This window comes from Papilio machaon, chromosome 26 (genome assembly GCF_912999745.1).
Source record: "Papilio machaon chromosome 26, ilPapMach1.1, whole genome shotgun sequence".
Taxonomy (NCBI): Eukaryota; Metazoa; Arthropoda; class Insecta; order Lepidoptera; family Papilionidae; genus Papilio; species Papilio machaon.
The window spans coordinates 4,606,674-4,623,823 of NC_060011.1; the positions used below are offsets into that span (position 1 = coordinate 4,606,674).

The 17,150-nt window shown below is 32.9% G+C and overlaps 1 protein-coding gene across 1 annotated transcript; it reads left to right on the forward strand.

Annotated features, from left to right (window-relative positions):
- Positions 1-537: 537 nt before the first annotated feature.
- LOC106707566 (ethanolaminephosphotransferase 1) lies at positions 538-13,595 on the forward strand. Its single transcript, XM_045684479.1, has 9 exons — positions 538-637; positions 1,029-1,097; positions 4,706-4,931; positions 6,810-6,963; positions 8,123-8,231; positions 8,569-8,726; positions 12,313-12,490; positions 12,873-13,049; positions 13,153-13,595. The coding sequence occupies exons 1-9, from the start codon at positions 581-583 to the stop codon at positions 13,213-13,215; spliced, it is 1,191 nt and encodes a 396-aa protein (XP_045540435.1). The 5' UTR covers positions 538-580; the 3' UTR covers positions 13,216-13,595.
- Positions 13,596-17,150: the final 3,555 nt, after the last annotated feature.

The window sequence follows — 17,150 nt, forward strand, 5'->3', positions numbered from 1 at the left end:
TGAACAGGCAATACTTAAAAACAAAACTCTATTAAAAGTATTACAAATATTTTGTTGAATTAAAAATTTCAGTTTAAAATAGTTGCATTACATTCTCTAGATAATATTATTATTACCCTTAAAACCATTGACGGGCCAAAAGCCAGGAATCCAAGACAGATTTGTGTTTGCTTGGCTGCATCAATGATCAATGTGCTGTTTCATTCACTCATTCAATGCATCTTTTTCAGCTTTTAAAGTAATATATTCTTTATTCCAATTGAATGAGATATAGAACAGCATGCAGTGTATTTAAAACATTTGTGACATCACCGTTACGTATTCTATTCACACGGTTTAACAGAATACAGCCAATGACCAAGCTGCCGAAGCCGAACAGTAATTATGTTTAACACATTCAAAAGGGTGGTCTGATATGAATTTAATAAAGTGGCGTATTTAATTATCAATTACAATTATTGTTACTGAACAGAGTGATGCCATTTATAAGTTATTTTAATCACTAAAATGTATATTATAACATAATAAAGACAAATTTTATACAATTAGTTTCATAGGTGTTTATTTAAAAATTATAAAAATGTTTAACTATAAATATCTCACTAGGGAACACCTAGAAGGCTTCGATAATTACAAGGTAAATTTTCATTAATTTATTGATATTTGAATCAAAGACTGTTTCTCAATAACAGGAAACTACCGTGATATAACCTAAAACTAATCGATTTTTTACGCAGCATTAAAATGATTGTACTTTCGAATTTATGAAGAAATTCTCTTCCTGCTTATTACAAAAGACTCACAATTGTACCATCTAAGTCTCAAGTTTCCTAGCTCTATGTTGTTCATTTGTTTTTCGATTGTATATTATTTTTAAAGATGGAATAAGTATGATTTTACTGAAATTAATTTAATTGATGTTAAATTAACGACGCCTACCGGTATTTTAATTTTAATTAATTTTATATCATAAAACTTGTATCTAGTAATTTATTAGAAGCATTACAACAATCTGTTTTTTTTTTCAGTATATGGCAAAAGACACAAGTCCCTTAAGTGTTTATGTTATGCACCCATTTTGGAATAAAGTTGTAGAGGTAAGTTACATATTTATTAAATTTGAAAATGATTTAAAAAAAACTCAAATTAAGTCGACCGTTTAGGATACAGTTCGGAATTAATACATGGGCATTAAAAAAATATTATCCTGCTTTGTGGTATTAAAAAAAATGGAAACTAAACAAAATTCAGAAGTTTCAAGTATTTATAGATATTTCTAGTTCTACAAATTAATAGCTTCTTTTTTTATATTTATAGCTGACCAAACTAATATTTATAATGTTTTAAAAAATTTAAGGCCAGTGTTGAAACTAATTATTTTTAGCCGACTTCAAAAAGAAGGAGGTTATCAATTCGACTGAATTTTTTTTTTTAGAACAGGGTTTTTCAATGAGTTTGACTCAATTTGCAGTTTTGAATGTTCTTGGTTTGGGTTGTTGGTTTAATATTATTGTCTCGCAGTCTGCCTGAGTTGTGACAACAAATCGACAGCTAACAATTAGAGTTTTATCAAGCTAGGATTAACCATAGATTTATGATGAATTCAGTAATTAATTAATCAGAAGATATTGTTTGGGGTCTGCTAAGAATTATAGGAAGTTTGCTGTCTATTTTTTTAATAGTAAGGCATAGTTCTCCCTAACTTATGGAAGGCTCAAGGCCTTCGGTCGGGACACATGTTAGCTGACTAAAAGCTTCTAACTTTTAATATAGCACAGATAATACAATAAGATAGACACTGCTTTTTGTCCATTTATCGAAGAAAAAAAATATGATTCATTTTTTATTACTAGTGATTTTAATTGATTGACGTACAAACATGTGCACATTGAACATATCAATAGTTATCGCTTTATCTATTGCGTAAATATCGTGCGATTCTGTAAAAGTCGCGCCATTTTTGATAACGATGTACAACTGAATGTGTACCTTATGTTCATAGGAATAAAGTATATATTAAATTGATTTATAGCATGCTGTATGTTCATTGTGTAATTTACTGTAGTAATTTACTCGAAACCTTTATCGTTATAATTTTTAATATTTTATCGTGATATTGTACATGTGTATTTTCACTAGATTGTGCCTAACTCTATGTGTATACAGGATGTCCTGAAAAGTCGTGTACAATGGAATCATAGATTCCTTAATCGTAAATAACACTTGATTTATTAATAAGAAATCTGTAGAATCCATTGTACACCCTGTATATGAAAAATAGATTTTACCTTTTTCTTTTTTTTATAATCCATTGTACATCCTGTATTTTATGAAAAATAGATTTTACTTTTTTTTTTTAATCATGCGGCACTTTACAATCCGTTACGTCACAACTACCGCATTCCAGTAGAAATAATTTAGTCGAAACCTTGGGAATGTTGCTGCAAAAGTATTGGCGTAGTTATTAGGTTAGGGGCATTTTCCACTCGCGCGACTCATTTTTATGTCAGTCGCGACCGCATCCAGAAACTAGTCGCACAGGAATACGCGCTAGTGGAAATGAGGTCTTTACTTTTACACGTGTATCGATTGAAATAAACAGACTGAGTTCATCGATAGAAATATTCAAGCTACGAATATGTTTTCATATAATATTATTTTTAGAACGAGATCGTTACAACCTTCTTTGCTGTATGGGAAACATAACTTTAACATGATTTGTATACCAAGTAATAGTTGATATTAATAACAAAAAATCTTAACCTCTTGACCTTTACTTTTAAATAGTTTAGAATTTTAATAAGTTATATCACACTAGCTGTAGTACTCTGTCCTCGCAGAATTAAAAAAAAAACATAAAAAGTAGCCAATGTGTTTTCTTCCAGACTTTTCCAGATAGTTCTTCAATGAGATCCATTTAGTCGTTCTAGAGATACTTTCAAACAAACATCCATCCATTTAAATATTGGCATCTATCTATATATATAAAAGAAAGTCGTGTTAGTTACACTATTTATAACTCAAGAAAGGCTGAATCCATTTGACTGAAAATTGGTGGGCACGTAGCTTAGAACCAGGAAACGGACATAGGATAATTTTTACCCCGTTTTCTATTTTTTATTCCGCGCGGACGGAGTCGCGGGTAAAAGCTAGTGTATTATATTAGTAGACTAACACATAGTAATTTCTCAGACTAGTTCTATAACTAAGCCAAATTTCATCCGGATCCGTTGAGCCGTTCTAGAGATGCCTCCAAACATAGCATTTATAATATTAGTAAGATTATTTAAATAAAGTAGAATTTATCAGACGTATGTGATTCGTAGTTTACTTCGTAAGTTGAAAAACCGGTAGATCAAGATGTATATGTCGCAGTCATCTGGTTGAATCTGCTATTTGATTGTATGACTAGCGCGTTCATTTAATGACGACATTTAATTAAATGACTGAAGCACAACTCGTCAAGTTGTTTAATGTAACGTTCAACGTCTTGACTGAACGTCAAGACGTTGTTGGGATATAGTTGACTTTGTAATGTCTGTTTGGGGTGACCATAAGTTCGCAACTTAAAAGGTAACTTACTTTAGATAACAAAAATGAGTACATGACACACCTTATTATGATTTTATATTGTACTAACTTTTACCCGCGACTCCGTCCGCGCGGAATAAAAAATAGAAAACGTGGTAAAAATTATCCTATGTCCGTTTCCTGGTTCTAAGCTACCTGCCCACCAATTTTCAGTCAAATCGATTCAGCCGTTCTTGAGTTATAAATAGTGTAACTAACACGACTTTCTTTTATATATACAGTCAAAACCGTTTATGGCGACATCGTTTAGAACAACATACCGGTTAAATTGACCAAAATCAAAGGTCCTGGCTGAATGTTATATACATATCTTTCCTATTAATACCTGTCACCGGTTGTTACAACTATCGGTTTTTACGACTCAATATGAGTAGTCCCTTCGATGTCGTTATAACAGATTTTGACTGTATATAGATTTTAAGTCTTAAGATAGGTTAAAAATATATTTTTTCAAAAGTAATTTATTTAAATATGGGAGTCTCTGAGACTCCAGAAATTGCTAACTTAAGTCCTTGTCACCTTGTAAAATGAGGGATAAGGTAAAAAAAACTAAAAATCACAAATCACAGGATCAGTTTTATTTAATAAAGTAAAGTAATACTGATAAATCGTTCAATCAACGTTCGGTCCTAGTCATTCAATTAAATTTCGCCATTCAATGAACGCGCTAGTCATATAATCAAATAGCAGATTTAACCAGATGACTGCAACATATACATGATTTTTAAATCATTCAACGCGGTTATTATTATTCAGCATAACGCTTTCGTAGGAATTGATTTCATTTTAAAGCGTTATATCAAATATGCCTGAAAACCTTATAAGAAATTGTATTGAAAATTCATCCCTTATACAAGTATAAATAAAGGTCGCCTTAAGTTCAATTCAAAAATTTATTTGTAACCTTAAAAATAACTAGCAATGTTGGCTTATTATAATTAGACAGCAGTGAAAGGGTTAAAATTATCTAGAAATGTGTTATTGCTTCATCTATATGATAACTTATCTATCAAATAACACTTTCAATGCCACCTAATCGCGCTGTGAAAATCGAAGTAGCATTGATCATAAAACTAAGTTACTATCAAAAGGTATATGTATTTTTTATCTCCAGCTGGTACCACGATGGGTAGCACCGAACGTCCTTACATTCGTCGGATTTCTTCTCACTGTCTTCGATTTCGTTCTCCTCTCTTATTACGACTATGACTACACCGCTGCAAGTACTTCGGTCCACAACTTAACCAATCCTGACCAACCTCTGAACGGGCATCCTGAAGTAATACCACAAAAGTTATGGTATTTACTCGCCGCGTTCCTGTTCCTCGCTTATACTTTGGGTAAGTTGGTATAATTTAAAGATTGTTTTTTAGTATCAGATGTTCAAGGTTATTAACGTGATGGAAGAATTTGAAAAGTAATTATCTTTAATAGTTGTTTATTATACATGAAATTGGAATAAATTTACAGTGTAAATTTTTTTGTCCAATAACTAGAAGTTGTCCGCGACTTCGACTGCGCTGAATTAAAAAAAAACAAGAATAAATATAGTCTACGTCACCCGTCATACACTATCCCAACTAGGAAAGAATGTTTCAAATAAATTTAGTAGTTACGTAGCCTATTCAATGCAAACATACAAATCTTTCATCTTTATAAAGTACTAGCTTTTACCCGCGACTCCGTCCGCGCGGAATAAAAAAAAAAATAGAAAACGGGGTAAAAATTATCCTATGTCCGTTTCCTGGTTCTAAGCTACCTGCCCACCAATTTTCAGTCAAATCGATTCAGCCGTTCTTGAGTTATAAATAGTGTAACTAACACAACTTTCTTTTATATATAGGTATATAAGATGTAAAGGATCAAGTTTGTATATAGAAGTCGTCAGTTTTCACAGTGGGTTTCCATTACCTAAACATTCCATAAGTTTTCTTTGAAAAATGAAACCAAATAAGATAATGTATTTTGGTACGGATGTATCTGTAAACCAACATTTATAGAAGAACTACTTGTCGCTCGCGAATCCGTCCGCGCGGTGTTGAAAAAAAACGTAATAAGTAGTGTGTTCTTTCTGATTATGTTCTACATCTGTGCCAAATTTCATTAAGATCCGTTGAGCCGTTCCGGAGATATCTTCTAAAAACTTGAGAGGTGTCAAGGGACACCCGGATGGAACGAAGTTCCTTTCAATTAATTAGTGAAGGAACCAATGTTTATTCTATGAATAAAAAACTTAAGTCTTCACAAGAAGTATATTTTATTTCTATGAATTTTCGTTATATATTGTCACGTCGTTGCCATGGTGAAGTAGCGCTCATTCGTCTATAGCAAAAAGTGTCGTGACAACTTTTCGTAAGAATTTTTTCCGTCTAGCCCCCTTTCACAACGCGCGATAAGGAACTTCGTTCCAATAAACATCCATCCATCTAAACATTCGTATTTATAATATTAGTAGATGTATCTTGTTTTCTGATAAAGTCTCTTCCCCTGTCATATATTTGTTCATCTAAATAGATAACATATACAAGTATAGGTAAATAAAACGTTGCTTTTGATGTCAGATGAACGATAAAAGATACTGATTCACGTGATTTATTTATACTACTTGGTGCTTAGTAAATGACCTAAATACAGATTTAATTATTTTGTATCTCGGAGACATATTGTCTCTGCTTACCCTTCTGTGTTACTGGCGTGAGTTTTGTTGTTGTTGAGATACATTGTAAACGTAAGTAGATCTAAGTAGACGTAGAACATAGTCTAAAAGAACACATAGGTTACTTACTACGTTTTTTAATGCCGCGCGGACAGTCTCGGGCAACAGCTAGCTAACACTAAAACCATGTTATATTATTCTTGAAAAAAAAAACAGATTGAAAAAGTTTTTTTAAAGCAAAAGAATGTAAGACAGAATCTTATAAAATAAGCCTTTATTATGAGGCTTCTTCAATACGTAAGTCTTTATAAGATGTTTAAAGGTTGCCCTTAATACTTTACATGGAGTTTAGGATTTAAACTGAAATACATTTTACAAAAATACTAGGTAACCATTATGTAATTTTGACTATTTTTTAACGGGAAATATTTTAAATATTTGTTTTAATTAGATATTTTTTTATTAATAGCATTTAGCCGGAGGTCGCCATGACCGATTTCTCTAGTCGGATCTACCTACCATATATATTTCAAAGATTTTTATTGTATTATTTCCTTTCTAGATGGTATCGATGGTAAACAGGCTAGAAGAACGCAGACATCTGGACCATTAGGAGAACTTTTCGACCATGGTCTTGATTCTTATTCAGTTTTCTTCATACCTGCCTGTCTCTACTCTATATTTGGACGATGGGACTTCTCTATACCACCTATTAGGTAAAGTATATTGTACTTGCCGTTGCCAGCGAATTCATTCACGCGAAATTTAAAAAAAAAGCCGTTCCATAGATAACTTCAAACAAACATCCATCCATTCATCTAAACATTTTCATTTATAAAATTAGTAAGAAGTAAGATGTCACCCAGCCTATTCAATGCAAACAATTAAATCTTTCATCTTTATAAGATTAATATAGTCTACTACCTGTTGCCCGCGACTTTGTCCACTTGAAAAAAAATTGAGTAGCCTTTGTGCTTTTCCTGACTAGTAGTATTAAAAAAATTCATCATCAGCTCACTATACGTCCCCACTGAAGGGTTCAGTGCCCACACTAAGTTAGGAGTGACAAGGACATAGTCAACCACAGCCAAGTACGGGTTGACTTCACACATATCTATGAATTTCTTCTCAGATATGTGCAGCATCACAATGTTTTCCTTCAACGTAAGAACGTCGGATAAATGTACATATGTAAATCGAAAAACACATTGGTACATAGCGGGATTCAAACACAGTATATGCTGATTGCAAGTTAAGTGCTTAACCTCTGAGCCACCGACGGTCTTAAAAAAATTACGTTTTGATAATTTTGTTTTGAATGTACCAAATATGACCAAATCATCTTTAGCCTTTAAGACATTTATCGTAATGTATAAAATTATAATATATTTAGCCTTGAAGATTTATTGATTATCTGTATTTAGTGCTAAAGTTAGTCAAATAATGATTACGATAATTTCATTGAACTGATTTTTGTACTAGATTTCATAAATAATCTACTATCTTGCTAATGTAATTACGAATGTATGGATGGATGTTTATTAAAAGGTATCTCCAGAACAGTTCAATGAATCTGTGGAATTTAGCACAAATGTAGAACATAGTCTGGAAGCACACATAAGCTTTATTAATATTTAAAAAAAAACATGCCAGATATATCTGTTTTTATGGTCTTATTTATTCTTAAAGCTGGTATACTTTTAGTCATTCCAAACTTCTAGTCTAACGGTCAGTACATGATGCCATACACGGACTGAAAATTACAATCGTCACATATAATTTATCTGTAACAAATTCTCGAAACAGTTCTTGTATGGTTAACCTTTATTTCTACTTTAGTAATTAAATAATAAAATAATTATTTATTAATTCCAGAATGTACTATGTGATGTGGAACCTACTCCTCAACTTCTACTTGAGCCACTGGGAGAAGTACAACACTGGGGTACTCTTCCTGCCTTGGGGGTATGACTTCAGCATGTGGGTATGTACATTTTCATTATATACTTGAAAATATATAAATAATTATACCCCCAACTTCATTCGCGCGAAATTAAAAACAAACTTTTTATGTCACATAAAAACCGGATAAAAAGTATCCTATGTCTCCTTCATATTAACATTGAGATTAGAGGACAATATTTTGTATACAAAATATACAAAGATAAGTAGTCAAATAGTATAAAAATCTGTAAAGAAAAATGATAGGCTAAAACTATACAATTACATTAATTTTTGCATTATAAAAACACTCTGTATATCTTTTGGAATTATGAAAACATCCTGTATTTTTATCTAAAAAACCACCCTGTATATTCAAGGCTTCAACCATCCTGTTTGTATGGACTGGTGTTCACGGCACAGGGTACTACAAACGGTACATATTTGGCAATTATACTCTGGCCAATGGCTTCGAATGGCTCATATATGGTACGGGAATATTCACAAATCTGCCAGTCGCACTTTATAATACTTACAGGTGAGTAATTACTCCATCCAATTCTACTACAGTTCAACATACAGATTCATTAATTCATTCGTTCATTCAAACGAGAGAGAGAGATTCAAACATGTATAAACAAGGATATGTGACTCGGTGGACATAATCCAAACTAAATCATAATAACACACTAACGCCCTCCTGTCGATGTCAAAAAGTGTTTTTAAATCCTTTTAAAAAAAAAAACTTGTGAGCCGTCATGGGACGCCTGGCAGATGTGAAACATCGTGTGTGTACAAGTAATATGCATAAAATATTAAATAAATAAATGAATGAATGAATGAGTGAATGAATGGATTAATGAATGAAGGAATGGAATGAATGAATGAATGGATGAACGAATGAAGGAAGGAAGGAAAGGAATGAATGAAGGAAGAAAGGAATGAATGAAGGAAGGAAGGAATGAATGAATGAAGAAAGAAAGGAATGAATGAAGGAAGGAATGAATGAAGGAAGAAAGGAATGAATGAAGGAAGGAATGAATGAAGGAAGAAAGGAATGAATGAAGGAAGGAATGAATGAAGGAAGAAAGGAATGAATGAAGGAAGGAATGAATGAAGGAAGGAATGAATGAATGAAGGAAGAAAGGAATGAATGAAGGAAGGAACGAATGAATGAATAATAATAATAAATAATATTAAATATTATTAAAATAAAATATATATATGTATATATGTGTATACCTTAGTATAGCGTGGCGACCCGTCGCCACGGCAAGCGTCGCCACGCCAACAATTCGGTTTACAAGTGATCCTATAGATGTTTCACGTCAAAAAGATCCTTTTTGTACTGTAGCTGTCATGTCATGTTTTTTCTTTTATTCCCATACTGGTTTTATTTATTTTTTTGACAGAATTAAACGAGATAGCAACACCTCAGTGGATCAGATATCCTTGTTTAACTTTACTAATACTTTAAGCCCACAATTCTTAAATCTATATACTATTTTATCCAATTATTCGTACATAACTACATTCTATGTACTAAATTATTCATTTGATATCAACTCCTAAACTAAGCCAGGGGTAACAAACCTTTACGTATCAAAATGCTGTTTTTGTAAAGAATTTTCTAAATGACGCACGGTGGTCTCAAATCGGATTTGAAGGACTTAGGGTCAAAGTGTTCGTTACCAGTTTTTTCTTTATGGAAATGAGTAGAGGACATCAACCCAAATAATAGTTGTCATGTACATTTTTTGCCTAAAGGTTGTAGTTTGGACAGAAAAAAATAATCATCGTTTTTTTTGTATGAAACGCATCAAAAAATGTTAAATTGTAGCTAAGCCCTGTTTGATCCCGCCTTCAAACCTTTTTTTTCTTAATCCCTGTCTAGTCTACTATCGTTACACATAGTAAACTTGCGCAACTAGCTGCTACTCTTCGAGATTAAACGATTTAAAAATTTGCAAAATCAGGATTATTTTTAAAATATTTATTTTGTATTTACATATTTTATTTGCACCTACTTTATAAAGAACTGAATAAAAATGTATTTAAACTATGATTATAATGTCAATATCAAACATAATATCAAAAACTAGTGTCTAAACTTACTCACTATTGCTATCACCATGTTGCAATTGCAATGTATCTACATCTTGAAATTTGATTTCTGACTCTGTCGAAAAAGGTAGCAGCTCTTTGGCTCTTGGCGATAGAACCATTGCATTTTGATTTCTCATACGAGGTCTTAGCGCTGAAATCTTCGGATCAGACGACAACCTTTATTTACTTCAACCTTTTTGAATTTTGATGGCTCCGAGTGTTTCTATTTCACCTCTTATACTAGTTCTTATAGCTGCCACTGTTGATTTTGTTTCTTTTGTAAATTAAAAAAAAAATAGGACGACAATAGAACGTTGAAGACGGTCGGTCATTTTCCCAAACAATACTTCCATCAGATTTCTGCAGCCTTATTGGAACTAGACTAGCCATAAAAATACTAGTCATCAAATTCTTCATCTGACTTCTGTTTGTAGTTACTTTGACGGGAAGCTCCATCTAAGCCCCATTTACTAATAAGCTGTAATTCTGCAGTAGAGTCCAAGTCAAAAGCAAGTACATCCAGAAGTCATGATACTGTCAAGTTCCGCAGGGGCTTGAAGTTTAATGGATGCTCCTTCATTAGTAATTGTCTTGTCTTCTTTGTCTGGATAACACTGTAATTTGGCTTGCTTAAGCTTAATAATATGACGGATACAGCTCAGAGCCAGTTTCGCCCACTGCCTCTCTAAAATTGATGTATTGCCACTTCGATAGTTTTAGGGAAACAAACAATGCTTAGATGGAGCTTCCCGTCAAAGTAACAGGAAACAGGAGTCAGATGAAGAATTTGATGACTAGTATTTTTATGGCTAGTCTAGTTCCAATAAGGCTGCAGAAACCTGATGGAACTATTGTTTGGGAAAATGACGGACCGTCTTCAACGTTCTATTGTCGTCCTATTTTTTTTTAATTAACAAAAGAAACAAAATCAACAGTGGCAGCTATAAGAACTAGTATAAGAGGTGAAATAGAAACACTCGGAGCCATCAAAATTCAAAAAGGTTGAAGTAAATAAAGGTTGTCGTCTGATCCGAAGATTTCAGCGCTAAGACCTCGTATGAGAAATCAAAATGCAATGGTTCTATCGCCAAGAGCCAAAGAGCTGCTACCTTTTTCGACAGAGTCAGAAATCAAATTTCAAGATGTAGATACATTGCAATTGCAACATGGTGATAGCAATAGTGAGTAAGTTTAGACACTAGTTTTTGATATTATGTTTGATATTGACATTATAATCATAGTTTAAATACATTTTTATTCAGTTCTTTATAAAGTAGGTGCAAATAAAATATGTAAATACAAAATAAATATTTTAAAAATAATCCTGATTTTGCAAATTTTTAAATCGTTTAATCTCGAAGAGTAGCAGCTAGTTGCGCAAGTTTACTATGTGTAACGATAGTAGACTAGACAGGGATTAAGAAAAAAAAGGTTTGAAGGCGGGATCAAACAGGGCTTAGCTACAATTTAACATTTTTTGATGCGTTTCATACAAAAAAAACGATGATTATTTTTTTCTGTCCAAACTACAACCTTTAGGCAAAAAATGTACATGACAACTATTATTTGGGTTGATGTCCTCTACTCATTTCCATAAAGAAAAAACTGGTAACGAACACTTTGACCCTAAGTCCCTCAAATCCGATTTGAGACCACCGTGTGACGTGCCTAAGCATTGCTAATTGTCATTCTGCTTTCTATTGACCGAAGTCAGAATGAAAAATAACACTCTGTAACAGCTGTTTTAAGTTAGCGGACCATTATGAATAAGTGGGTTGATTTTAAAAGTAGGTCATTTGGCCATGGGGGGTCTGAGGTAACATTTCATTTTGGAAAAGGGGTCACTTGTCCAAAATAGTTTGGGGTCCAACACTACAGTACAAAGACTATCTTGTGACTTTTTTGTGGTTGATAGAGGGGCGCTAGTGTGCTGTCATAATTTAGTTTAACTCTAGCCCTCCGTATCAGACATCTTTGTCGGTTTAAATAGAGTCCTCAAACTTATAATTCGTTCACAGATCGTACACTCTACGTACGGGTAAGATGCGTTCATTCAGTGAGGCGTTACGACCATTATGGTCTATTCTAGCTATCTTCACAGTGACCACGCTGTGGATACATAAGTCTTCTGTACTACCGGACTACGATCTCAGAGCTGTCTTCTTATTGATAGGAACTTTGTTCAGTAATGTTGCGGTAAGTTTCCCGTTAAGCTATATTAAAGATTACTTTGTAACAAAACATTCAAACTTTCTCATTTATAACATACTAGCTTTAGGGGTAAAATATCCTATGTCCTTTTCCTGGTTCTAAGCTACCTGCCCACCAATTTTCAGTCAAATCGATTCAGCCGTTCTTGAGTTATAAATGGTGTAACTAACACGACTTTCTTTTATATATATATAGATATATATATATATATAAATTAGTCGCCCGCGACTTCGGTCACGCGTAAAAAAAACTTTATAAGTAACCTATGTGTTCCTCCAGACTATGTTCTATATATATGTCAAATTTAAACGAGATCTGTTAAGCAGTTCTAATCCATCCATCCATTTAAACATATGTATGATTGCAGTGTCGTCTGATAGTGAGTCAGATGAGTGGACAGCGCTGTGAGGCTGTGTGTGGACTTGTATGGCCGCTGTGCGCGTGCGCAGCATTAGCTGTACTACTGCCCTCATACGAGATAGAACTGCTCTACGCACTGACCACATTCACTGTGGCCGCACATCTGCACTATGGCGCTTGTGTTGTGAGTATTAACAATATATTCATTGTATAAGTCGCTTAGCGACTAAAATCGCCGAGATTTAAGTTGCCTTGAATTTTTTTTAAATACTTTTTTTCTTTTCCAGGTACGTCAAATGTGCGATCATTTCAGAATAAGATGTTTCCATATAAAGCAACGTACAGATTGACTCTTAGATGACAATGCGTGCTAAGATGACATGACATAAACACCGTGACAGTTCAATTTGATATAGTACGATCAACTTATCTGACCCGGTCAGCATAATTGTAATTAATCTAACAAACTGTGGCCTGTTAGTTGTCAAAAATTATACAAAACCTAGTGACATAGAGAATGAAAGACAAGACTAGACAAGAAAGTATAGGATGTCAATTTAGTAATATTTTAATATTGACAGGGTCGCTAATGTGCATCTGGTCAGAGAAATTTGTTTTACTATAAACATATATTAAGATTGATTTTTGACATTACTACAAGAACTTAATTCTATCTTATATAATTATCAGTGAATTTCTGAGAACATAATCTAATATATAAAATTCTCGTGTCACAGTTTTCGTCACCGTACTCCTCCGAAACGGCTTGACCGATTCTCATGAAATTTTGTGAGCATATTGAGTAGGTCTGAGAATCGGCCAACATCTATTTTTCATAACCCCCCCCCCATTTTTTTTAACTGCGCGCGGACGGAGTCGCGGGCGACAGCTAGTTTCTATATAAAACATATTATCTTTGACAAATCAGAAATAACAATATGTTTTAAATGGTGATTATGATCTCAGAAACCCAAAGTAAATCTATTAAAAAACCAGCTAATAAATATATAAACATAGTAAATCTCGTATAACCTATGAAAATATATATTTGATACAATAATTTTTACGCGAATTTTTTTTTTTAGTAATTTTTTTTTTGATTAAAAAAAAATCATGAATTCGTTGTAGTCGTAAATAATAATAAAAAAAAAAGTTTTAAAGTAACAAATTGTCATTTAATAATATTAATTTGTTTAACACTCGAAGGATCATAAATAGTTTTTTAAATATTTTTTTTATGTAGTAAATGTCTAAATACAATTTTTGAATGAAAAGCATTTTCAACTTTTTTTTTTAATGTTCACGGTGTTTTTTAAATATGACATGTACAAATTATAATAATAAATAAAATATTTGAGGTTAGAATTTATTTACCACCATTAAAATTGTTAATTTGTACATGTTTATTAATGTTGTGTTATTTATAAATAATTCTGTACATGAGTGTAATGAAATTATAAATCGAAAAAATTAAAAAAAACGGTAATTTCATAAGTTTAGTAGAATACAGATAAAATGACAAAACGCCGCCATTTTTCGAAACCATCGATAGTTTTTTTTTTAAGAAAGCGTTTATTCTGTTTTTTTTTTCTCTGAGTTTTTTACCGTTTTTTTTTTTAATTTCCATGTACATGATATTATTTTTGAGTGTTTACGGCACGCATTGTCCTTTTTTTTATGATATTTTACTGTTTTTTTTATTTTATTTTTTGAGGTACGCGCTAAAATAATGGTTGTGCTAGAATTAAAACTACATATACGCTTCAGCACTTTAATACATAAGAAAAAAATATAAATTATTAATATCTGTATATCTATATATATAAAAGAAAGTCGTGTCACACTATTTATAACTTAAGATCGGTCGAACTGATTTAGCTGAAAATTGGTGAGCAGGTAGCTCAGAACCAGGAAACGGACATAGGATAATTTTTACCCCGTTTTCTATTTTTTATTCCGTGCGGACGGAGTCGCGGGTAAAAGCTAGTATGTTATATATGTTTATGAAGGTTAGCGTGTACCTCTGATTGTAAATAATACATATTGATACATATTGATATCCTTTTCATTCTCTTTAAATAGAAACAGACAATATAGTGACAAGTCGTTCTTTACCTAACAACATCACATACGTCATTTTTATCAACTTTACAGAAGACCAAAAAAAACTGTCTATTTAAAAAGAAATCGGTGTTTTTTTTTTAGTTATTCCTTAATAAATACTCTATTTAGTCTAGAAATATGTTTAGACACATAATGAGGTCCATGTAATGACAGTCAAATGTAAAAACTGACAATTTTTGACTTCAGCGATGTTGTAAGCTACAAGATGAAGTGTCATTTTAGTTTAATGATGTCATCTCTATTCAAAGAGATTGATATTCAAGTATTTCGTAACCTCATGTCACATTTTATTATCTTAAAATAGTTTTAGTTTAGCACTTTTTAAGGTTCCTCGTACACAAGGAAATCTAAAAAACTAATATTGTATTTTTTTAACTTTTGACTTTATTTAATATATTGGGTCCTTACATATGAAATTGGCGTTTTTCGTACTGGCCACTTTAATCACGAATTTCTCCTCTTTGGTAAGGAATTCCAAATTCAAATTTGTACAGCTATAGACTCATGTATTTGTGGTTCGATGACCGTCATTCATTTGTTTTTTTTCTTCTGTTTTTTTCTGTTTGCGTCACTCATTTTACAAAATGGAAAACTTAAAATATCGCATTATTTACGAGTACGAGTTCCGCCGTGGCACTAGTGCTGCGGAAACGACTCGAAGGGTGAATGATGTGTATGGCGGTCGTGTTGCAAAAGAAAACACAGTTCGTTTTTGGTTCCAACGTTTTCGTTCTGGAAATTTCGATCTGCAGAACAAGCCCCGTGGACGGCCTGAGACTCAAGTTGATAATGAAGAGTTGAAGGCTATTGTGGAAGCGGATCCATCGCAAACCACGTCCGAGTTAGCTGCAGGCTGCGATGTTAGTGATAAAACTGTTTTAATTCACTTGAAGCAAATTGGGAAGATTAAAAAGCTTGAAAGGTGGGTACCTCACGAATTGACTGAAGCAAACCGGCAAACGCGCGTCGACTGTTGCGTTACATTACTGAACCGGCACAATAATGAAGGTATTTTAAACCGAATCATTACCTGTGATGAAAAATGGGTTCTTTACGATAATCGGAAGCGCTCAGCACAATGGTTGGATCCTGGCCAGCCAGCCAAATCCTGCCCCAAGCGAAAATTAACCCCAAAAAAGTTACTTGTAAGCGTTTGATGGACTAGTGCCGGTATTGTTCATTACAGTTTTCTCAAATCTGGCCAGACTATTACGGCTGATGTCTATTGTCAGCAATTGCAAACCATGATGGAAAAGCTAGCGGCTAAACAACCTAGGCTGGACAATCGCTCCACGCCACTGCTGCTTCACGACAACGCTAGACCACACACTGCGCAACAGACGGCTACTAAAGTAGAAGAGCTTCAATTGGAAAGTCTAAGACATCCTCCGTACTCCCCGGACCTTGCTCCAACAGATTACCATTTTTTTCGAAATTTGGATAACTTCTTGCAAGGGAAAAAATTCAACTCCGATGGGGCAGTCCAAATCGCCTTCAAAGATTTTATTGATTCCCGTCCGACTGGTTTTTTTAGTAAAGGGATCAATAAACTACCTATGAGATGGCAAAAGTGCATACAAAAATTTGGTTCATACTTTGATTAATTAAATATATTATATTAAAAAATATTCGACTTTTTGTTCCTCCCATACAAAACGCCAATTTCATATGTAAGGACCTAATATACAAATCATATAATGTAAGTTTTATATAAGTCTTGTCCACCGCTTTTTAATATAATTTCTTCAGTATTTTTAATACCGCTATTTATTCACATTAGTTAGTTAATAATAAAATATATTTACGTTCAAAGGTAAGAGAACTAGTATGACTAATTAAAAATTTGGCTAATCTTTTTTTTTCAAATTGTAGTAAAAAAACCTTTTTTTATTAAATTAAAATACAAGGAAGTTCTAATCAACATGTAATTTCTTTTAAAGGTGGGTACAGACTAGAGCATTTACTTGTAACAAAACAACGAGCCGCTCTATATGTTGTTGTGTATCAACCTTTCACAAACCAGACGTGCTTCGGAAACTATTCTTTTACCTGTGTTATATCATTCGTTAAAACGTTACATTAAATAGAAATGCTTGAGAAAATACTCTAGTGTATATTCACCTTAATAAAAAAATGACAAGTAGTTTTTAAAATCAAAACT

Excerpts from the sequence above, each read along its gene's own strand:
- LOC106707566 (XM_045684479.1), top strand. The coding sequence starts at position 581 with ATGTTTAACTATAAATATCTCACTAGGGAACACCTAGAAGGCTTCGAT. Across the intron at positions 4,932-6,809 it reads GTTCCTCGCTTATACTTTGG|ATGGTATCGATGGTAAACAG; the intron begins GTAAGTTGGTAT and ends TTTCCTTTCTAG. Across the intron at positions 8,232-8,568 it reads GGTATGACTTCAGCATGTGG|GCTTCAACCATCCTGTTTGT; the intron begins GTATGTACATTT and ends TGTATATTCAAG.